Source organism: Amblyomma maculatum, chromosome 11 (assembly GCF_055883805.1).
Source record: "Amblyomma maculatum isolate TAMU_Amacu chromosome 11, ASM5588380v1, whole genome shotgun sequence".
NCBI lineage: Eukaryota > Metazoa > Arthropoda > Arachnida > Ixodida > Ixodidae > Amblyomma > Amblyomma maculatum.
In genome coordinates this window covers 147,583,136-147,606,480 of record NC_139354.1, presented here as the reverse complement: position 1 = coordinate 147,606,480, position 23,345 = coordinate 147,583,136, and the positions used below count along the sequence as shown (strand labels likewise).

Below are 23,345 nucleotides of genomic sequence, written 5' to 3'. Positions count from 1 at the left end.
CTGATTCTTGCAGAGGGCCTCCAAAGAACTCGCCGCAAATCTTTTTTCTCTCATTTGCAGGTAATCTCAGGTAAAATTTAAATAGCTGATATCCTTCAAAGCGAAAGAGGTCATCTGCGCCGCCGTATGACCCCAGGTATGCCACGAGGAACCGGGCCGCTCTTCGCACAGGCGACGGGCGGATACACTCCGTTTTCTTTTTCACACGTGTGACACGCTGAGCTGGCGGCGCTCGCTTCCTCTTTCAATTCTTCTGCTGCCTCGCGTCTCGCACACCGGCGTCTTTTTCTTACGTACTTGGCTAACTTGATACCGGTACATACTCCCACAAATATACATTGATGACTCAATGCTACATCGCTTTCCAGACCACTGCCTGCCATTTCCCTCCACAGCCACCGCTGCCCACCTGACTCGCCTCCTGAGATCTCACCTTTAAAAATGCTCTAAACAGCTTCGTCTCCTCTAGAACCGGCTTTGGTGTCCGTACGGTTCGCAGACAGCCATGACGGAGTTTAACCAGAGGACCCGTGTCTCAACATTTTTATCGAGCTTCTGCTATGTACAGTAAGCTATCTACATGAGTCTTTTCTGGCTTTGCAATACAGAATGACGAAGCATCAAAACCGGTATTAACCAAGAAAAGCCGCCGCAAATTTATTTCATGTAGACCATGGCTTAGAGGAAAAAACCGCACAGAGAACCCACGAATTTTAGAGTGTTTATTAAGGCATTATATTGCGCTATAATTACGTATATATGTAATTGTTGAGACGCAGTTACGAAATAAACGAAGCAAATATATACCATGTCTTAATAGGTAGGTTACATATGTTTCCTACATGATCCAGATAAAGAACTTAGCTGCAGAATTCGGCCCCTTTTTGGAGGATCAGAGAGATTCACTGAGGGTTTTTTACCAACAGTCTACCTTGGTTTCCAGCGGTTTTCTCTCCACATAGAGCGGACACCAATCGCCATCTCGACAGTGGGTTAGAAACCTGATCATTTGGTGTTCAGAGCTTAGGCTAGTTGACCCTCGGCGGGACATCTCTTATTTTTCTCCGTGGCTTACTTTACCGCACCTCATCCTAACACTGCCCTGTTTAGCATGGAGAGGTTGTACCATAACTTTCAACCGACTGCTGTTGTCTAAACACTTCGATAGCGCAAGTTCACTGCAGTTGAGCATTTTGTGTAAGACCTGCACATATAGTTAATATTTCAAATGAGTGCAGGGGAGGATAATTACCACTATTATATGCAAAAAACACTCTCCCTCTTGACAAGTCAGAAGCTCCAAATACAAAGAAACCAAATAAATTGAAGAGCCACAAACACACGCCGTCAGCCCTTGGGAAGACTTTGCACGTTGTAAGATTGCAAGCAGAGAGGAGAGAATAACAGTATTGCACACGGGTCTACAACAGGCGAGTAGGTTGCTCTCCTTGAAGTCAAGCCAGTATTGTTTGCGTTGCTGAAATTCATTGTCACAGTAAAAAGCAATGAACGAGAAAAGAAAACACAGTGTAAGCTGTGGATGTCACTTACTCCTTCGGCAAGTCCTATCACAGTCTTCTTCAGTTTTGAAGTCCCCTTCACCGAAGCATGCGCGTAGACACTCCCCGTTAATTTTGTGGTACTTCCAGCCAGTAGTAACACAATCCTTTGTCGTTATAACAATGTCCGATGACTGGCATCTGGAATCTGTAAAAACACGATCTTGCTTTAGGCATAATTGCTCTTAGAGTCAAACGAAGCATATGAAGCCGACAAATAGTGATTTAGGACATTTATTCAGGCGATATACTGTCAGACATGGCTTATGTGGCATTTTATCAAAGCGTGAGCACTGCGTCTTCTCGAGCATTTCCCAGCTTTCCTAACATATCGCGCTAAGTGTGCAAAGTTGCTTCAGACTTAAGTTGTATCCTGTTTACTATTCAGTTCTTAATGCCAGTCGTCCCCGCAAACAAGCAAGTTAAGGAATTCTGGTAGCTAATAGCCATTTGTCCTGGGGAAACAAACCAACTTTAGCGAATATTCACTTCGAATGCGATGCTTGTTGATGGGACAGGTCATATCAAAAATAGGTTATATTGAGTGTATTTTGTTAGGGGAAAGTACCCACAGGTAAATGCAACAGTTTACTGTCAGGAACACACACCAGTCTAAACCAGACACTAACCCAGTCTAGTTTCATGTTTTGTGTTCTATAGAATACCACACCAGCATGTCGTCGTTGTCTCAATACTGCACACCGTAACTATACCCCCGCGCGGGATAAGCACAGTCATGGTGTATACTCCATATAGGAACACGAATAATAAGGTCTCAGCCGGTCGACATGTACTACTTCTGGGTGATGGGTTGTGGAAGAATACGTGGGCTGTTTTCAGTTGGGATGTTTTCCTCATTCATAAGAAAGGGGGCGCTGAGGACCTTAAAATACAGACCAAGTAGCTTACTGTCCGTTACGTATAAGGTATTTACTAAGGTAATCACTGATCGAATCAGTACAACATTTAACTGCAATTAAGAAACAGATCAAACAGGCTTACGAAACCGGTACTCTACTATCGATCATTACCATACCATCAACCAGATCATAGAAAATTGTTCGGAATATAACCAGCCCTTATACACAGCATTTATTGATTATGAAAAAGCATTTCATTCAGTAGAAACCTCGTCAGTGATGCAGGTATTGCGAAATCAGGAAGTAGAGTCATAGGTGAAAGTGCTGGAAGATATATATAGTGTGTGCACAGCAACCATAGTTCTGCATTACGAAAATAACAAAATATCCTTAAAGAAGGGGGTTAGGCAATGAGACACGATCTCCCCAGTACTATTCACAGCTTGCTTAGAGGAAGTATTCAGGGACGTGGAATGGGAGCAGTCAGAGATAAGAGTAAATGGAGAACATCTAATTAATCTGCGATTTGCCGATGACATTGCCTTGCTAAGCAACTCGGCGGATGAACTGCAGATAATGACTGATGACCTAGACAGGAAAAGTAGAAAGGTAGGCTTGAAAATCAATATGCAGAAGACTAAGGTAATGTTCAACAGCCTCGGGAAGGAACAGCAGTTTACATTAGGTAGCGAAGTACTGGAAGTAGTAGGCGAATATGTCTACTTAGGACAGGTAGTAACCGCAGATCCGGACTACGAAAAGGAAATAACAAGAAGAATACAATTGGGATGGAGCGCATTTGGCAAGCACTCGCAGATTATGACTAGCAGCTTACCGGTATCGCTCAAGAGGAAAGTATACAACAGTTGCATCTTACCTGTACTCACCTATGGGGCTTAAACGTGGAGGCTAACCAAAAGAGTTCTACTTAAGTTGAGGACAACCCAGAGGGCTATGTAACGAAACATGGTATGGGTACCATTAAGAGATAGGAAGCGTGCAGAGTAGGTCAGAGAAATAACGCAAGTTACCGACATTCTAGTGGAAATTAAGAAGAAGAAATGGGCATGGGCAGGACATGTAAGGCGGAGAGGATAACCGATGGTCGCTTAGGGTAACAAACTGGATTCCAAGGGAAGGAAAGCATAGCAGGGGGTGACAGAAAGTTTAGATGGGCGAATGAGGTTAAGAAGTTCGTATGAGTCAAGTGGACGCAGCTAACAGAAAACAGGGTTAATTAGAGAAATATGGGAGTGGCCTTCGCCCTGCAGTGGGTATTCAGGCTGATTATGATGATGATGATGACCTGGGCTGTAGAGGGATGATCGCTTAGGTCACATCGGTGAGTTGCAGCAAGACGCGGTAAGGACCCGCGCAGTGAGGCAGAAGTTTCTCGCACATGCCCACACGGCGCACCAGAAGCCAAAGAAGTACGAGCGAGCCTGGTGGGTAGTTGACGTCATGGTGCTGAAGACCGTAACGATGATTTTGGGAGCGCTGAGACGTACCAAGCCGGTCTCGAGGAATATTGTGGACGGCATCAGCACAGGCGATGACATGCCAAGCGTAACTGCAGGAAGAGTCGTCGAGGGCAGCAAGGTGTCGAAGGGTAGTAGAGGCTCGCGCCCGAAAAGTATATAAAATGGAGAATATCCGGCGGTATCATGCGCTAAGGGTTTATAGGTGAACATAACGATAGATAAAGATACGTCCCAGTCCCAATGTTGGTCGGACACATACTTTGACAGCATGTCGTTCAGCGTGCGATTAAGGCACCCATTAAAACAGTTCGTTTGTGGATGGTGATGGTGGTAAAGCATTTATTATTATTGAGCCTTATTGTCTAATTTTGTGGGTCGGCTAGATATCGCGTAGGGTGGCCAGAAGCTTGTGGCTCTCAGCGACTGTTAGAGTTCAACCCACGAGCTCCTTTTGTGCAAGTGGGCCCGGCCTTTCCCAGATTCCCGAGCTCTCCCATCGCTCTACTGCCTTGCATACATGAGCCCGACGCAAGTGCGTCGCGTAGGCGGGAGCCGGGTTAGCTGAGCCAGCCTGACCCGCCCTGGTTTACTAGCGCTCATTTCTGTCGGGTAAAGATCGCTGCTACACCGTGCTCTGAGCAAGTGAACTAGGCGCAGGCGGGAGAGGGGGAGGAGGAATGCTCAGACGAACAGCTCACGATCCCGTTTCCAACCAGCAAGGAGGCAAAAGAGGAGGCGCCTGCCCGACGTGCCAGCGTATGCATGCCCCTCGCCCATCGGGTAGTGTCGAGCCAACCCACCCCCTGCAGTTGGGTTGGCAGGACCTGACTCGACAGACGTATAGCTCGACCCCCTAGCATATACATGAGCCCGATAGCCGGTTTTCAGCCCTACAAGCCTCCCCGACCCGGCTATGTCGGTCTCATGTAAACCCCCTGTATGTCTGTTAGTTGCCAATTGCGGGGTGGCTGGAGCTCAGTTCAAATGTAGAGGATGTGGTGAAAGTCTACTTTGGGCTCCCCGCAGAGGGTGCATAAAGGGGAGAAGAGGCCAGAGTATATATGGACAAGCTGTGCTGGTGATAGAATAGTACGGTCCTGAAGCTGGTGCCAGGTCACCTGCTCTAAATTAGATAGTGATGGCGTGGGGGCGGATACTGGAGTCCTTGCTCCCTGTAGTGGAGAGTAATTTCGTTATATATAGCCAAGAGTTCGCGTGCACTGCCTGGGTCTGTAGCTGGCTCTGCTCGGTTGACGTGCGCTCAAGCTGTGCTGTCGGAAGCTTCCTTTCCAAGGTAGTCCGCTTGAGCAGGTACCCATAGGAGCTCAACTGATCTGGTCAGGAGTTGAATAGAATTGAAAATTTTGAAAGCAGGCGTGCGAATCCTGCTTCGTGCGAAACAGCGGATTGCTGTTTTTGAATCACTGAAGATTAAAGTTGCAGTGCTTGATGAGATTGCAAAGGCAATTGTGTCTTCTTCTGCCTCTAACAGGCATGCAGAGTTAATCAAACCAGAAATTATTGGGTGAAATGTGTTAGAAACCACGCTCAACACATATGCTTGATGCGTAGCATATTCTGTGGCATCCACATAGACTACACCGGTATATGCGTGATATTGTTTGTGCAGCGCCATGGCCCTGCACAAAGAACGGGGAAGCCTTAAAGCGGTAAAGAAGAATTCGGGCATAGGCAAAAACCATATGTATGTGATAAGGGACAAGGCGGGCAACGTCATCACGAATATGGACAAGATAGAAAAAGTAGCCGAAGAGTTCTATACAGATCTCTACAGTAGCCAAAATAGTCAGAACCGTAACGAGAGTAGCGGCAGGGAAAAACAGTCAGACGTTCCACCAGTGACGAAGGACGAGGTCAAGAAAGCATTAGAAACTATGAAAAGGGGAAATCTGCTGGAGAGAATCAGATAACTACAGATTTGCTAAAGGATGGGGGGGGGGGGGGAATCGTGCTAGAAAAACTGGCCACCCTGTATACGCAGTGCCCGGTGTTCTCAGCGGTAATGGTACAATGGAAGAATGCAAACATTATCCTCATTCATGAAAAAGAGGACTCTAAGGACATTAAAAATTACAGACCAATCAGCCTACTGTCTGCTACGTATAAGGTATTTACTAAGGTAATCCCTAATAGAATCATGTAACCTTAAACTGCAATCAAGCAAAGGATCAAGCAGGGTTTCGGAGACAATGCTCTACTGTCGATCATATTCTTACCATCAATCAGGTGATAGAAAAATGCTCGGAATATAACCAGCCCTTATACATAGCATTCATAGATTACGAAAAAACATTTGACTCAGTTGAAACATGGGCGATGATGCAGGCATTGCGAAATCAGGGGGTAAACGAGCCGTACGTGAAAGTGCTGGAAGATATATATAGTGGCTGCACATCAACCATAGTTCTGCAAAAAGAAAGTAACAAAATTCTCATAAAGAAAGGTGTTAGGCAAGGAGACACAATCTACCCAATACTATTCACAGCTTGATTAGAGGAAGTATTCAGAGACTTGGATTGGGTGCAGTTAGGGATAAGGGTAGATGGAGAATACCTCAGTAATCTGCGACTTGCTGATGACATTGCCTTGCTAAGCAACTCGGGGGATGAACTGCAGATAATGATTGATGACCAAGACAGGAAAAGTAGAAAGGTAGGCTTGAAAATCATTGTGCAGAAGACTAAGGTAATGTTCAACAGCCTCGGGAAGAAACAGCAGTTTACATTAGCTAGCGAAGTACTGGAAGTAGTTGGCGAAGATGTCTACTTAGGACAGGTAGTAACCGCAGATCCGGACCATGAAAAGGAAATAACAAGAAGAATAAGATTGGGATAGAGCGCATTTGGCAAACACTCGCAGAATATGACTAGCAGCTTACCGGTATCGCTCAAGAGGAAAGTATACAACAGTTGCATCTTACCTTTACTTACCTATGGGGCTGAAACGTGGAGGCTAACCAAGAGAGTTCTACTTAAGTTGAGAACAACCCAGAGGCTATGGAAGGAAACATGGTATGGGTACCATTAAGAGATAGGAAGCGTGCAGAGTAGGTCAGAGAAATTACGAAAGTACCGACATTCTAGTGGAAATTAAGAAGAAGAAATGGGCATGGGCAGGACATGTAGGGCGAAGAGAGGATAACCGATGGTCGCTTAGGGTAACAAACTGGAGTGCAAGGGAAGGAAAGCGTAGCAGGGGGCGGCAGAAAGTTAGGTGGGCGGATGAGGTTAAGACGTTCGCAGGGTCAAGTAGATACAGATAGCACAAACCGGGTTAAGTAGAGAATTATGGGAGAGGCCTTCGCCCTGCAGCGGGTATAGTCAGGCTGATGATGATGATGAAGGCTCTGTATTCTCACCGAACTAGGTGATGGGCCGGGTGGACGTTTTTTTGTGAGTGAATGGATTATTAAAGAGATGGAATTGCTTCCGGGGTGCAGTGCACGGGTCTGAGGGAGCTTTAGGTTTGAAGCCTAGGGAAGAGAGAATATGCTCCCTGTAGTGGTAGACGATAGGGGTTCAAGTTGTGCTATACGAGCGGCTTCGCTAAGCTCATCTAGGGTATTATAAACCCCGATAAAGAGGAGATGGGCATTCGACATGTGTCTGCGAAGATTGAGTGCGGTTTTGTAGGCTAGCCTGCTTATGTAGTTTACTTTCTTTCCTCCAACTTGGAAAGAAACAAGAACGTAAGGAAGTACACCACTCGATTTACCATAAACGCTTGTATAAGGCGGCGAAGGTCGTGCTCCGGCATTCCACCATGACGGTTAATAATTCGTCTAATCAGTCTCATGGTCCGGTGGACTGTGCTTGTGAGCCTAGTAATATTGGCAGTATTCTTGCCATTATTCTGAGTAATGATGCTCAGTATACACACCTTCTTAACTGTGGGAAATTGTTGGTGATCAATGTTGACTAGACCATTGGGCACTGTACCCTTGTCTGTGCAGTACCTTGAAGGATGTAAGAGAAACTGTTCTGATTTACTCGGTGAGCAGGTGAGGCCCATCGTCGCGGAGCACACCGCGGCGGTGGGGCTCACCTGAACGGAGGGTTTCCCCGATTTGACCGATATTACCCATTGATGTCCAAAGAGTAATGCCATCAGCGTATAATGAGTGGGAGAGGGGGCGATAACTGTCAGGGCGTTTGCCATAGGAATGGCCGTATTATTGAAAAACATGGAGCGAGGACTGCAGTCCTGGGGTGTACCTCAGCTACTTAGTTGTAAGAGTATTGAAGAGAGTGAACCGAATGTTATTTCTGGCGTTCGGTTGCGAAGGAAGGCCGCTACGTTGGTGTGCGTCCTTCCTCCTAATGAAATATTCGAGTGTCCATAATAGTCGAACAGCCAACATTTTCAAAACTTTGACGAGATCCAAGGCTAAGATGGCCCTGGTGCGTTTAGGAGGCTGTAACATAACGTCTTGGATGGAAAGATGGCTGCGGAATCCAATCATATAGTGAGGGAATAGGTCTTGTTTCTTGCATGTGTACCTTCAAGCGGGCCAGAACCACATGTTCAAGAAGTTTCCCTTATCAGGAGGTTAAAGAGATGCGTCGGTGATTTTTGAGATACAAAGTTTTCCTGGTTTAGGGATGAAGGTGATTTTCGTATGTGTCCATTGCGCTGGGAGCAATCTTTTTGCCAGAACTCGTTGAAAAGGTCTGCAGTGACATGTACGGAGTTCTCATCCAGGTTCCTGAGCATTTTGTTAGTGATTTTTTCTTCCCTAGGTGCTGATGTCGTTCTCAGCTTGTGCGTGGTTGCCCGTACTTCCCATGGCAAAATGTCTTCGTCCAATTTGGGATTCGGGTTACCGCGGTATTCAGAGTGGTGTTCGAGTACTGGTGCTTAGGTATCGTTCTTTGGAGGCTTCGAGAAAAGCATTAGCTTGTAGGGGGGGTTTTGTGGAGGATTCGGCTAAAATATTTTTGCTAGTTGCTCTTGGTGTGATCTGGATCCAGCAGACCGTGGAGAAATGTCCACGTATCTTTCAGGCCGAGATTTCAGCTGATGCGGTCGCATATCTGACCCGGCCAACTGCTGGCGTATCAACTGTCCTTCATTGGTGTCAATTTCTTTTGCGTTGCGAGTGTTGCGATGCGAATCCTGAGTGCTCTATTATGTTTGTTCGCTAACCATCGTTTTTGTAGGCTGGTGTGGGCCTCCGTCATGTGAAGGAGGCGGCTGTCTGCTATGTCGGCATCAAGAGTGAGTGGGATGGTGGTGGTAGCTAATGCCACATCCTGGCAGAGGCATTGAGCCCATCTGTCGAGATCGTCAATGGTTTTGGAAACTAAATTGCGAATCTGGAGAATTTTATTCCAGATTACAATTTCTATGTGGCACAGAGTATACCGAACTAGTGAACTTAGTTGATGTTCTGTATTTACGAGGTAGTGGTAGCTCCCAAAGGTGTTGTATGTGTTGGTTCAGCGACTGTGTAGTATGTTCTTAGTCAAAGTGATGTCTGGACTAGTTATTTTGGACACTGTTCCCTATCCTTGTTGTATGCGTTGGTCCAGCGACTGTGTGGTATGCTCTTATTCAAAATGGATCTGGACTGGTATTAGTTTCGACACTGTTGCCTATCCTTGTTGGGTGGTCTAAATCATGAATTAGGAAGAAGCCCTCATCATGGATGAATGTCTAGGGTGCAGTACCCTTTCTGCAGTTCTTCGTGTAACCCCAATCCGTGTGGTCGGCATTGAAACCACCGAGCACTATTAAAGGGTGTCTGCCGCTAATAGAACGGGTCTTTCGTAGGGAATGCTAATAGAGGGGCTGCGGGGCCTTTGGAAGAACTTCATATTTTATTGCGAAAGCAATACTACTTTCACTTTCAGCTTCTCGCGTGATATGGCGGTGCATACCATTTGGCCTTTAGCTTGACCTTTGGTGTGACGTCATCCCAGTTGCCGCAAAACCAGGCGCCTAACTCTTGACGTCGCCTTGCATGGCAGTGCGCACCAACCGGGCATAGTTCCTGCTCCTGCAGCGCATGGCGCGCCTAGCGGTATGACGTCACAGCAGCAACAGCGGGCGCCGAACTCATGCCGTCGCCTTTCATGGCAATGCGCGCCAACCTGGCCTAGTTCCTGCTCCGCCTGCGCGCGGCGCGCCTTCAGCCACACGTTGCAATGCCGCCTATCGCGAAGGTCGCTCGCCGAAATGAGCGGATGAAGCAATGGCGAGCTGCGGAGATTCGTGAAGCGCGTGAAGACTGGCTAAGCGGCGTGTTCAGTATGCCGGCTCGGCGACAACGTGCAGCCTCTACTGCCGAAGCTACTAAAGAAACTATAGAAGTACGCCCTCGCTTGATGAGTATGCTTAACGCTATGGATAGTGACGCTGAAATGAGTAGTGTATCTGTGTCTAGTGGTGAACGTTGGAACGCGACGAAGTGACAGCGACGTGCCCAAGAAACCCCTGAAGAGCGAGCATAGCGACTTGAGAAGGAGCGTCCATGGCAGGCCCGTGCACCGGAAACAAGACGACAACGACGTGAACCAGAAACTGCTAAAGAGCGAGAAGAACGTCTCGTGAAGAAAAGAGAGAAGTCTTTGATCGATGCTGCCCTAATGCAAGCTAATGGTGATGTTGAACAAGAGCGTCGAGAACAGTATCAAATACGAGTGTTTGAGTCTGAGTCAGCCACGAGGGAATCAACAGACGTTTCCCGAATAACCCTTTAGTGTCACCAAGCACCACCTCCAGTCCCTCCACCAGCTGAACCAGGGCATAGCCACAGGGTATTGCTTTCGCAACTACCAGGCTTAACAAAGCTAATCCCCAGCAAATTTTTTATAATGAATAGGCTGCTCCCTGGGCGAGTTCTCGGGAGAAGCTCTGCTAGGTGGCTGTCTATATCCATCAAATCCAGATGGTGGTCCATAGCCGTTAGGCTACGATGGACCACTATTGCGACCCGTGGGAGTGTCGTTCCTTCTGGTTCATGCGTAGTGTAATTGCAAAGTTTTGTTTTATTGTGTTTCTTGCAAGGCGATAATGGTTGGAGTGTTCGAATCGAAAGTGTTTGCAGGTGGAGTTAAAAGTTGTCTCGTATTGCACGGAAACTCCTACGATTCCGCCGCCACACTTGTATCTCATTACGGTGTGCAGCTTTGTGGGGTTTTGAAGTGGGGGCTGGTTACTTGTGCCGATCCTGTAATTTCGGGGGGTAAGCGCCCATTAAGCTGGGTCTGCATTTGAGCCATGGTCGCCTCTTATGCACCATGACGCTGCTCGAGCGCTGTCAACCAGTTGAATATGTTGACCACCCCGGCTGTGTTTTCTTTTTATATTCAGGCGAGGCTAGCCTGCACGCCTTCGATGGCTGCAGTTGAGACAGCAATCTGATCGATGTCCATAGAGGTAGAACTGTCAGTCGTTGCTTGTGCTTTGTGCCTAGGGGGACATTTGGGAGCAGAAGACGTCATGCGCATAGAGGAGGAAGTGGAAGAAGGCGGTAAGGTGGTCTGTTTGAGTGTGATAGATATTTGGGTGGGGCATGCAGTGTCATGCCTTTTGGAAGGAAGACCGTTTTGGAGAAATTTTTGTAGCTGTTGTTTGTGATCTCGCGGCCTTCTCTGTAGTTGTGCACAGAGCTCCGCGTTTTGCCTACGGAGCAAAGGCGATCGTGCTTTCCAGCTCGCCTGTTTTTCAGCGGGCTGGGTGATCTGGCCAGGGTGGGGCGGGAAGGAGGAGGATGACAAACTCCTGTTGCGCCCTTTGTTTAGGTGTATCCGGATTTGGATCGGGCATGGCCCCTGCTGAGGCTTTCTTTTCTTCGGCTGTTCGAGTGGCTCCTGGTCCGCGGCTATGATGGGCGTTCGTTGGAGTTTTGCAGTGCTTTCCGCCAGCTGGTTGGTGAGCGTCTGTCTCCGCATAGGGGGTCTGGTTTTTTTTTCTTGGGTGGCATTTTGGAACGCTTCTTACAGACGCTACTGCAAGTCAGGTGCGGGCCGCCGTACACCACGCAGGTGGGTTTACATTCGTGGTTGGTCGGAGGGTTGTTTTGGCCGCGGCATGGGCACTTGAGTACTTCAGGTGTCGGACATATGTTAGCGCGTTGACCCACTGTATAACAGGTAGAGCAGTCTTTCACTTTCTTTCTGAAGATGCGACATTGGTACTGTGCCCCTCCGTACTTGATCCAAAAGGGTACCTTGTCCCTTTCGAACACGATGCAGACTGAGTTAGCCTTGCCAAGGCGTCGGACCTTTATGATGGGGCGGTCGTCATTGAAATTGGTGAGGCTGAAGGTGATATCTTTTTAGGTGTAGTGGTCGAGGGCAGCCATGTAGGTGGCAGTTTAGTAGGTAACTTCTCCAAACTTTACAGTTTGGATCTTGAAATATAGTGCAGCGCGTTCGTTCACTGTGGTGCTTATAGTAATGAAATTTTGGTAGTAGTTGAGTCAAACTTGGTCTTGCTGCGTTGTGGTAGTATCAACACCTGCCGTTTTACGTAGGCTATCTAGCACTTGTCCTCTGCCCCAGGCTTTAAAATTTAAACCGCCAAGAGGGCGTATGATTATTTTAGTCTTCTTCCGGCAGTGGTGGCTACGGGGGCATCCGTTGACGTGGCGGCCTACAAACGCGCGCGTTCAGCGAATGGGTTTTGGTTGCATCCGTTGCCGGCTGTAAAGAACCTTATATTTGCATTGCTTTTCGCCGACGTAGAGTTCTGTTGGCTTGTATCTAACCTTTTTCTACGAAGTCTTCTGGAGGCAGCTCCGTCACTTCCATGACTTGCATGGCTGCGATGACGTAGATTGTTGACGCATTCGGTCCCGGGTGTAGAGGCCATTATGAACAATGATGATTAGTGCATGAGCGAATAAGGTCATTGCCCACTTGAGAAAGGAACCAGTGGCCGGGCTCTGTGAACAGTTGATGGTGAGCGCCCTGAATCAAGATGACATTATGCAGAAGAAAGTCTCCAACGTATGAGGATCAGCTGGTTGTTTGTAGAGCATACGGGATTTAGCATAGAGTGGTATAATCAGTCGTCACAGCAATCTATTTTTTTCTTGAAGTCAACATTGGAAAAGTCCCAAGCAGATCGATGCCCACATGAGAAAACTACTCAATATGAACTGTGTTTGGTTACAGGGGCCGACTATTTAGAAGCGAGGGTGTCTTAGGGCACTGACACAGCTTACAAGCGGCGGCGTAGTGATGGAGACAGCCGTATAGATTAGGGCAGAAAATTCTTGGCACACGGTCATACGTGCGTCACACTCCAAGATGTCTTGAATTAGGTACGTCATGAAGTTGGGCGAGAACAGCAGAGCGCAGTTGAGCCAGAAAGACCTGTAAAAGGTGATTGCGATCTGGACGCATATTTATTCGCTATAGAGTCTCGTTATGGCGCACGAACATGCTAGCGGAAGGATCGGAGTTGTGTAGCTGGTCGAAAATGGGTGGCAGTACAGCAGTATCACGCTGTTCGGAGCAGGTGTTGATAAAGTCGAGGATCGGTGAGCATTTGACGAAGAGTGCCAAAAATCAAGTTGACGTCATGCAGAAGAAAGTCTCCAATGTCTGAGGATCAGCCGCAGGCGTATATAGCATACCGATTACAGGTTATAGCATACGGAGTGGTATAATGTCCTCACAGCAATCTTTTCTTTCTTTATTTATTTCCTTTTTTCTTGCTTTCTTTCTTTCTTTCATCTTTATTGGAGACAATTCAGTACAAATTGGCTCTGAACACAATAGCAAAAGGCTCGGAAAGAACCTGACTAGGCTATGCCACCCTGAAGTCAACGTCGGAAAAGGCCCAAGAAGATCGATTCTCACACAAGCAAAAAGCTCATTCGGTACTGTAATTGGTTACAGGGGCCTACTAAGTAGAAGCGAGGGTGTCTACTGCACTGACACAGCTTAAAGCGGCAACGCATAGATGGAGAGAGCCGTAAAGATCAGGCCAGAAAAATAATCGCCGCACACCGTTGTACGGGCGTTACACTGCAAGATGTCCGGCATCAGGGGCGTCGTTATGTTCGACGAGAACAGCAGAGCGCGGAACTATCAGTAAAAGGTCACTGTCATCTGAATGCATATTCAGTTGGTATATTGTCTCATTATGGAGACCTAATATGCTAACGGAAGGATCGAAGTTGTTTCGTAGCTTGTCTATAATGGGTAGCAGTGGGCAGTGTCGATGTTGATAAAGTTGAAGATCGAAAAATGTAGTCTTCGGCAGTATGGTCGGACAAATAGGGAGAATCTATGGGATGGTGGGACAAGCAAAAATTATCTTTGTGTATTTCGCCTGACGACCTAAGGGACCGGTGGGGTTTCGGGAGGAGAGCCAACACGAAGGATTATGGTTTGTCGCTACGCAGAAGTAGTTCCCATACAAATAAGAGCGGAATTTAGTCAGCGTCCAAACAAATACAAGATATCCGTAAGTAATTGAATAATTGCTCTCAGAGGCAGATAGCCGGCTGCTCGCCTAAGCAATTGCACGGGCATAACCATTTTGGTACTGGGCAAGGATAGCGCCAATACCATGGCAGCTAGCATCTGTGTACAGTTTTGTAGGTGCAGAAGGCTCGAAGTGCGCTAGGACAGGTGGAGTGGTGAGGACGGAAATAAGCTTTGTGAAGGCATGTGCTTGGTAATGGCCCCATGTTAAAGGTCTGAGTTGCTGCAGAAGAGAGTTAACGGGCGAGCGATATGTGCGAAGTTTCCAATGAAGCAGTGGAAGCAGTATCAATGCCCTAAGAAACTTCGCATGTAACTTGAGCTAAGCGGGGTATGGAACCTCCGCACGGCTTAACCGTTGTCAGGTTCGAGCTGCACACCGGTCTCATCAAAATATTTATAGCGACTTTTATTTGGCGCAGGCGGAAGCTGCACTTTTTGGCATTTTATTGTGACCGGCGTAGTGAATAATGGGTAGAATAGTGCATGGTAGAAAATCGTTTAAGGTGGGTGGCGAACGTGGGAGAAAAAACGGCGATGCCATCTAAGTCGCATAAACGTGTCCATTGAATCCACTGAAGGAGCAAGTCCATCATGTACTCTAATGTCGCAGGAGCGTTACAGAAGGTCAAATGCATCACCTTGAATTGATGTAATCCGTCGGGGTTCATAAAAGCGGTTTTCTTGTGATCCCGTTCGTCAACAGCAACTTGCGAGTAGGCAGAACGCATGTCAATGGAAGAAAAATAGCTAGCACTATGGAAGCAGTCAAGTGTGCCTTCAATTTTGGGAAAAGAATGAGAATGTTTCTTAACTATCTGATTAAAGTGGCGATAGTTCACACAAACTCCAACTTTGGTTGTTCTATTTGACTAATTCAACACGGGATGCCTAGGGACTGCAGGAAGGCTCAATAATGTTTACGACAGCATCTTGTAAACTTCGTTCTGAATGAAGTGCCCGCTAGGCATCGGAGACACGATAAGGGAGTCTGATGATAGGGCTGGGCGTCACCCGTATTGATGCGCTGCGTCAGAACGATGCTTGTCCCAAGGGTCGGTCCCCAGAAAAGGTCGGAGCAAAAGGTCGGAGCGCTCTCTGGCTTGGTCATCTAGCAAATCCGCGGTTATGATGCCAAAGATATTCTAATGGAAGACGCCGATATCTGCTGCTCCGACAGATGTATAGGCTTTAGGGCAGCAACTTCGCAGTAAGCCAAAGGAAGCAGGTCAGCGAGTGCTATGCCATGGGGAAAACCTGGCTCGAGCAGCTGAAGTTAAGAATTTGAAGATAGGTGCGGTTAGCGGTGACAGTAACGAAGGCATGTGGCAGTATGAAGTTTCGATGAATGGAAACGTGGTGATTGGGCAAGTGACGTATGAGTCGTCAGGGAGTGCAGGGATCTGGTCCAACGAAACATAGATAGTAGCTCGGGTGGTAGACGAAAACATCCGACGGATTGGAGGCTGAGCTTGATATTGGTGATTTGGGGGGAGAAGAGTACGTCTAAGCGAAAAAGGCCAGTTGAGCAATCAATCACGGCAGCATGAGCAGTTAAATTCGTCTCATAATACATGCCCAAAACACCGCTTTTAGGCACCGCGACATTCATATTGGGAAAGTGTAATTATTTAGAGCAGAGTAATAGAAATTTTGGGGACCCATGATAGATTTCGGACGCACGGTCGCATGACTCTTTCGTACTTCTTACTGACTAATGTTCTCTCCTGTAATTCCACTCAATTGCCAAACTAAGAATTTAACTGAGGCAATAATGTTAAAAACTGGAAGATACTGAATATGAAATCAAAGCTCTGCATCCGGGAAAGTTGTCTGCCAAAATTCTTCTTTTATTAGCCTAAACGACAGCCAAAAATTATGCGCGATCTGCGAGTGAATATACGAGAGTAGCGGAGCGACCATCATCACCAAGCAATATTTACTATGGTTCCCAAAGTTGCATCGATAAACAGTTTGCTTTGGTAGTGGCAATCGGTGTCTGCTGCCAACACTGAGTAATTTTCAGAAGTTTAGATTGATGTCACAGCAAATGGTTTGTAATAATTTAAAAAAGGAAACAGAACGGACATAATGTATAGTTTTGCAGCGCATAGCCGGACAAGGACAAAGACGGAGGAACATGTAAGACGCCCTTCGTAAGACACTCCGTCGCCCCGTACACCACGCTCGCTACTACACTGAAGGAACAAGTCTCTGTGACTACTTACTGTCAACACATCGTTAAAAGCAAGTTGCTACTGGTGCTGGCAACAATTTAAGTTTCACATTTCTTAACGAGGAGCTAGAAATAGAGCGAGATTTCGCAATGATGAATTTTACCTGGCATAGGGAAGGGAAAGAGAAGATATAAAGAGCTCTTCGTTCGCTTTCACTTCGTGTATTTGCTGACACATTCCTCAGACCGAGTTGCAGAAATTCGTTTCATATCAGCAAACGAAGCTCTTCAAACAGGCCTAGCAGCGCAGTTACCTGAGACTTTGGTACCGAAAATTTTCAGTACTGCTTCGACGCCCTCAAACTTGAATATCGAGCGTTACATCTTAGTTACTTAGAATCCGGAAAGACACGTGCTTTGCATGGTTGCGTAAATTGTTTAATAAAGATATTTTGCACACAATATATTACGAGTAAAAACCAGATCAGCGAGGTAAAAATTTGTAGTGGCCCGGGCCAAACGTTTCTTTGGGCGAGACCAAATTTGGAGGCCGCCGTCATGTTCGCTGTAGTCGATTTGCGGCGAATATCGCTTTTGGCATATATCGGCTGCGGTAAAATTGTGGAGGTAGGCAGAGCCAAACTAGGATTGGCCCAAGCAACATTCAGAAGCAGCCATCATATTTCCTATAGCCGAATAAGCTCGACATCAAAATTTGAGCCAATCGGCCGAAGTAAATGTTGAATTTAGCCAGGGCCAAGCACTGACATCCAGCAGAAAAGAGTGGACATTAATATTTTTTGTACATGTTCACGCAATCGGGGATACAATACTGCCACGGCATTTATCTAGGTGGCTAGCTAAAGCATTTCTTCATTAGAGGTCAAATCCTGGCGCCATTTTATCGTCAGAAATTGTAGCAGCGTTTAGGAGGTATGATACAATTAAAAGAAGCGAGCAAAATGAAATGTCTACTTTATTATTTGGTCGTAGGCCATATGAGAGAAGGACAAAGCATGCACCCGAATTAGAGCAGTTGTCGTGCCTAGAAAGGCTTCTACAACGAAGTGTCTACACTTAAGTTCAAGGCTTCGCATCAGAGCGCTCCACATTCATAGCTACATTTTCCTTTCGGTGACCTTAAGCACTACCGCTGCACTCACGCTCAAATGCTATATATATATGACGTTACAACCTGCTTTCTCTGGCACTTTTCTCTGCATACAAGGCACCACATGCCTTTCCGCGTTTGCACCATTCAGGTGAGGAAACAAATTTAGAGCACCCACAATAGTTACGGAGTTCCCGTAATCCCACTAATTGCAGAAGTTAAGTGAAAACCACCACACAGGCAACACAAAAACAAATATTGCGTTACACTTTTAAGTGATGAGCACCTTCTACATTTGGATGAGAATAGCCATGCCCTCACGCTTTATTTTTCCCCGGTCGAGAAAGACAAAGTGACTCATCCTTGAAACAAAACATAAATTCGGATTGTCATGGCAGGTTTGCTAACCCTGGTTCTGTGATGCTGGTACTAGTTATACCTTGTTGAAAAAACGCTCAAAGCATTTTAGAAGTTACCTAAGATATCGTGCTCAATAAGTCGAAATTATTGGTTAGCAGTCTTCACTAGGCAAAGTTACAATTGGAGTGCCGCATGGCTCCATCCTCGGTCTTATACTTGTTTTTCGTATTTATAAACGACTACTCCAATTTCCTAAGAACACAAAGAGAGAAAATCGCAAATAATGAACTGTAGACTACAGTGCTGCCGTTAAGAATAAACAAGCTTTTACTTAACACCAAAAAAAAAACTAATTTTATAGGTTTTGTTCTAGCGGAAGACAGGGACTTAGAACATGTGTCCTGGAGGTTGAAGGAATGCCCCTTAAGAAGGTAAAAGACTACAAGTACTTAGAAGTAAGCTTCGTTGACTATCTCAACTGTGCTGCTCACATAGAAACACTGTAAAAATTAACCCTTGAATGCGCCACCTTAATTAAAATAGCAAGCATTTAAGCATTGATACGTTACGTGTGGTCTATTTCAGTGTACGTCATTGGCATCTCACATGCTCTATTAAGGGGGGACACCCCTCTTAAAACTTTTTTCCTTATTTATGGGTGGATCTGACTGAAACTTGCACCATTAATGTACTTTTGCATGCTGATTTCAAATATCTGATTAGTTTTCTTGTAGATGAAATAGCTTTCAAAATAATCCCTAATTCATGTTCTTCGTTTGGAGGTGAGTTAATTACTAAACACTTTATGGCATGAGGAGAATAGCCCTGCCAGAGTGATCTAGAAGGATCATAGAGTGCCGCTAGTCATGAATTAACGTGGTAGAAGAATTTGAACCAAAGTTACAATAAGTCAAACTTTTATGAATAAAAGCCCAGGTTGGCACCTAAGATTGATAATTAATTCGGTAAATGTTGCCGCATAATAACTGTACATATTTTTGTCCTACGGCACTGTCGAAGGTTTTCTCTTTCTAACAAGACAAGAATGAGAGCTATAGCACAAATAGACTAAGAGATATCTCTCCTCCAAAATTGCAGCACCCTCAAAATTGCAGTTTTGAGAAAACGAGGAAAAACACTTCACAGCATGTAGGTGTAAATTATGTCAATGATTGATATGTCAACAAGATCAGAAACAGGTGGAAAGTGATCTGAAGCGAAAATTAATGGCCTATGCCAATTTGAGCCAAAGTTACGCAATAGGAAACGCTTGAAAGGAAAATTCCATTTGGGTACCGAAGACAACATAACCTTCTCAGCAAATTTTCTTTTGTCGTCACTGCATTTACCTTGGTTTCATGAGACTCGCAGGATTCCCTTTCTAGAAAAAAAATTTTTAAAGCAATAGCAAGAACAGGACCAGAGATATTGATCTTTAAAAAATGCAACACTACCAAAATTGGGGGATTGTCGGAAGCACTCAAGCCTCACGGCATTTAATCAGGAAGGGCAACCCCAAAGACCTCATGCTATTAAAATGCACCAGGAGCATAGTCGGGGTGCATGCTGTCGCGGTGTTTTCTTTTTTCTGTTTTAGCAACGCCAAGCGAAGCCGCCCGCTTCTTTGCAGAACGTACGCTACAGTGCAAGTCCTTTTCTTCAGCTCTCCTGGACCCAGTTGCTGTCACATTTGTACTGCATTCTTGCAGAATTGCTGCTGCTGTATGTTTGCAGCCGGCATTGAAGCGCAGCACAGCTTCTGCTGTGGCTGCTTCCACAGCAAACAGTGATGAGTGCCGCTCTTTGTGGATCAAGGTCCAGATGACCGAGTGGAAGCTTTCGTTCGAGTTCTGGGTCTTCCCCCGAATGCACCTCTGCAGCAGGCTCTTCTCTGATAAACGACTATAAACAGGCAAAAGAGCATCAGCCACATCTCTTGGCAGACTGTAATTGTGCTTTGGTGCAGGCTCCTCTTTAGCCTTTGCAGCGTTGTGGCGGCACCATGACTTCTCACCGGTAGGACACAAACTGTGTTTGGGGCAGTCATCAGTAGATGTGATGTGGTAATATGTCGCCATCACAGCTCGCTGCATGGCATCCACATCACCTACATTTGATCGAAGCGCTCGGCCATAATATATTGCCAGCTTGTCAACTAGATCAGCTGTCAGCCTTCCTCTGCCACCAAGACTTTGCTTCCCTGCACCCTTGTGTCTCTGCAAGAGGTTGCGCAAAGCTGCTCCCATACGCTTGTGCACGTGATTTATGCAGTCCTCTTTGACTATTTCAATGTAGCCATAGATTGCAGCATCTTTAAGAGCACTGAACGTGCGACTGTCCCCATCGCATAGCATAGTTGTGTAGCGCATGTTGTGGCGCTGCAGAGATCTTTCAAACAGAATTTTGCCAGCCTCTACTTCCATTTGACCAGCCTTGGAGTTGGTGTTTTTTTGGCACTGGTGGCGTGATTTCCAAAGTTCGTAGCCGTCAGTGTTTGGCTTGGGACCAATTTCGCAGCCCAGACAAAAGTTTGACAACACCACATAATCAAGCACGTAACCAGTGAAGAGTTCCACCACGGCACCGACGCCTATATGTGATGAGTGTCCGCGCGTCATCCATGTGCCGTCGTAGCACACGGCAATGTTCCCCCTATGCCCAAAACACAAGTCATCGTAGACCTTCGCCACTGCCTGCGCGGCTTGTGCCATAGCGGTCGTGGCGGCTCGGGTAGCAGCGGGTTGCAGTGTGTTCTTCAGATGCCGTTGAAACGTCTTGTTGTGCATTCCGCGCCGCGACAACCCCATCGCCGAAAAGATATCGTTCATTGCTGTCTGGCCGTTACCGGTCGACAGCATTGCTCGACTAGCCAGAATATTCAGCTCAAAAGGATTGCACCTTTTCTCGCCGTCAACCCTCCGCGAGTTCCACTCGGCCGCAATCTCACCGCAGTTGTCGCACAGCACGATCAGTTTTACGGCGAGGCCATAGCTCCGGTCGCTGGTAATTAAACGCACGCATCCACGACACGTTTTGCACCGCACGGCATCCAGAAGGATATTCACAATGCTGAGGTCAATTACCGCATAGGAGGCTGTTCCGTCCGCATCTGACTCTGCGGACGCACCACTTGCATCGGCGAACAGCGCGGTCTTTCGTGCCGTCGCCGGCGTCGATACCAGTCTATCAAGCGTAGCCTGCTCACGGGCACTCACTTGAGTTATGTCACTGTTAGTGACAGGCGCGGTATCAATACGTACACGACTGCAGTCGGCACGAAGAACGGCGCCGTTGTCCAGCGGAATCGGAGAAGCGTCGCCGCCCGCAACGTGATCGTCACACAATCCCGCAGCACTGGCACTTGCTTCTTGCACAGTATGCAACGAAGTCGCATTCTTAACGCGTTTCTTTGGTTGCTTTCGCCCGAACTTGTGCAAAGAGCGGTACTTCTTCGCGCCTGGCATGACTCTCGCGTTGCACTAGCGTGGTCGGCAGAAAGACAAAATGGCGTCACTGGGAGTCCGCATTTCAGGGCTAGCTTGCCGGAACCAACCAAACGACGCCATTTTGATCACGTGCCTTAACCGGCCAATAGTAGCGCGCGCTGCATGCTATCTTTTTGTTTGTTTTTTATGGGGAAGGCGGAGCGCACAGGGTTGCTTTCCGAAAGAAAAAATAAGCCGAAAGCGCGCGCTTTCGAACGAGACCAAAATCGCCGCGGTGGAGCGCGTAGTTCTCATGCGCCGGGCGATCGAAATTGGGTGTCGTTTGTCCACAATTTAAAGGGCAGTGGGTGTGGTACTGCATTTTTTAATCGCTATAACTTCATAAATACGCGGGGTATAAGGATGAAAATTTGCGTGCAGATGCTGAATGGTGCGAGGAATACGAAAATGAAAAAATTGAAAATCCGATTTTCAGGCTGATTTTCGGTGCCAAAGAGCCGTGTCCCCCCTTAGGTCAAGGAAACATCACTTACTCAACGCACCTCGTAGGGCTCATTGGCCCTCATTATCAGAAACACTCTTCAGAGACCTGAACGTGAATGCCTTTGGTGGATTTCGCGATTTTAAAGCAGTGCTTTTGCTAAACAGAATTATAATCGCAGAAATACCCAATAGTTTTTCGGCTTTCTGAAACTTCTTTCAAGTCACACAGTAGACACGCTCAAAAGAGCAACTTCAATTTACGTAAAACACACGGCATCTCTCATAGCCTTAGTCGCTTTGGGAAGTTAAACCTCACAAATCACAACGTAAAACACACAGTGCATACGGACGTAGAGCCATAGCATTTGTCACCGCTTTGAAACGCCATCCCAATCAGAATTAGGTCCCCCTGGAATATTGTATCTTTTCTAAAAATACACATGCTATCAGAGCAGTACACCTCCTTCAGCTACTGTAGTGGTGATATTATGTTGCCGCCTTAATCAGCCTCCTAAATATACAGCATGTTTGTGATGTATCCGAAACTAGCCACTGGCTAAGGATCCAGAGGCCTCCTTCAAAATGAACGTCTTATATTTTTGTGTACAATAAGCTTGATAACGATGATGATGATTATTTAAGCTGCGATGTTTCAATTTCCTTATGGCACGTTAAATTGTCATGTTTCGTAACAAGGAGTTTGCACCTGTGGTCTTTATTCTACCAGTTTGGCAGCCTCATGTAGACCAATATGCCTTTGTTAAGGTTGGAGTTTATTGGTACGTAATATGAGGAGTACGTAGCGCTACCTACACAGTGCCAAGCAGGACACGCTCATGCAGCTATACGCGAATTCTGAGTAAGTGTGGGCCAGGGCCTGCTTTTATGCCTCCTTATTTCTTATTTTATAAAGGCGAATCCAATGGAGCAGTATAGACCCGTTCCGCCATCAAAATATGGGCTTCTATCAGATAAAATAGTTGAGATTGGCTAAAACGTATCAAGATGAATTCAAATTAGGACACTAATAACAGACGCTTACCGTCCGGAAATTCTCCTTGGGCTCCCGAGAGACCAAAATGCAAGACACCGAGAAGGAAAAGAAATTGCATGTTGCTTTAGCTGCTCTGGGCTAGATGTCAGTTTAAGGAACAATTTATATAAGCCTTATGCGTTCTACGAATATGGTAACGTACGTCAAGTGAATTTCAAGAAAAAGCTTAAATATCCATATAAATTTTTTTTCATGTTGCATTGAAACTGCAGTCGTAAGCTTGCAGTCTGGGACAATAAAAACGTCAGCTACACTGCTTGCTTTGTGTTTTATTGAACGACAAAAATGATCATGCTTGGCCCAAATACAAAAGGTTTCTCTGTCTTTGTCCACTGCTCTGCAAGTCCTCCTC

The 23,345-nt window shown here is 46.4% G+C and overlaps 1 protein-coding gene across 1 annotated transcript in view; it reads right to left on the bottom strand.

Moving 5' to 3' along the window:
- Window positions 1-23,098, bottom strand: part of LOC146175141 (boophilin-H2-like) — a 43,243-nt gene extending 20,145 nt beyond the window's left edge. Inside the window, exons 1-2 of the mRNA XM_084584584.1 lie at window positions 22,982-23,098; window positions 1,552-1,707 (exon numbers count right to left, since the gene is read on the bottom strand). Coding sequence (XP_084440710.1) covers window positions 1,552-1,707; window positions 22,982-23,051 — 226 coding nt within the window. The 5' untranslated portion in view covers window positions 23,052-23,098. The remainder of the gene's footprint in view (window positions 1-1,551; window positions 1,708-22,981) is intronic.
- Window positions 23,099-23,345: the final 247 nt, after the last annotated feature.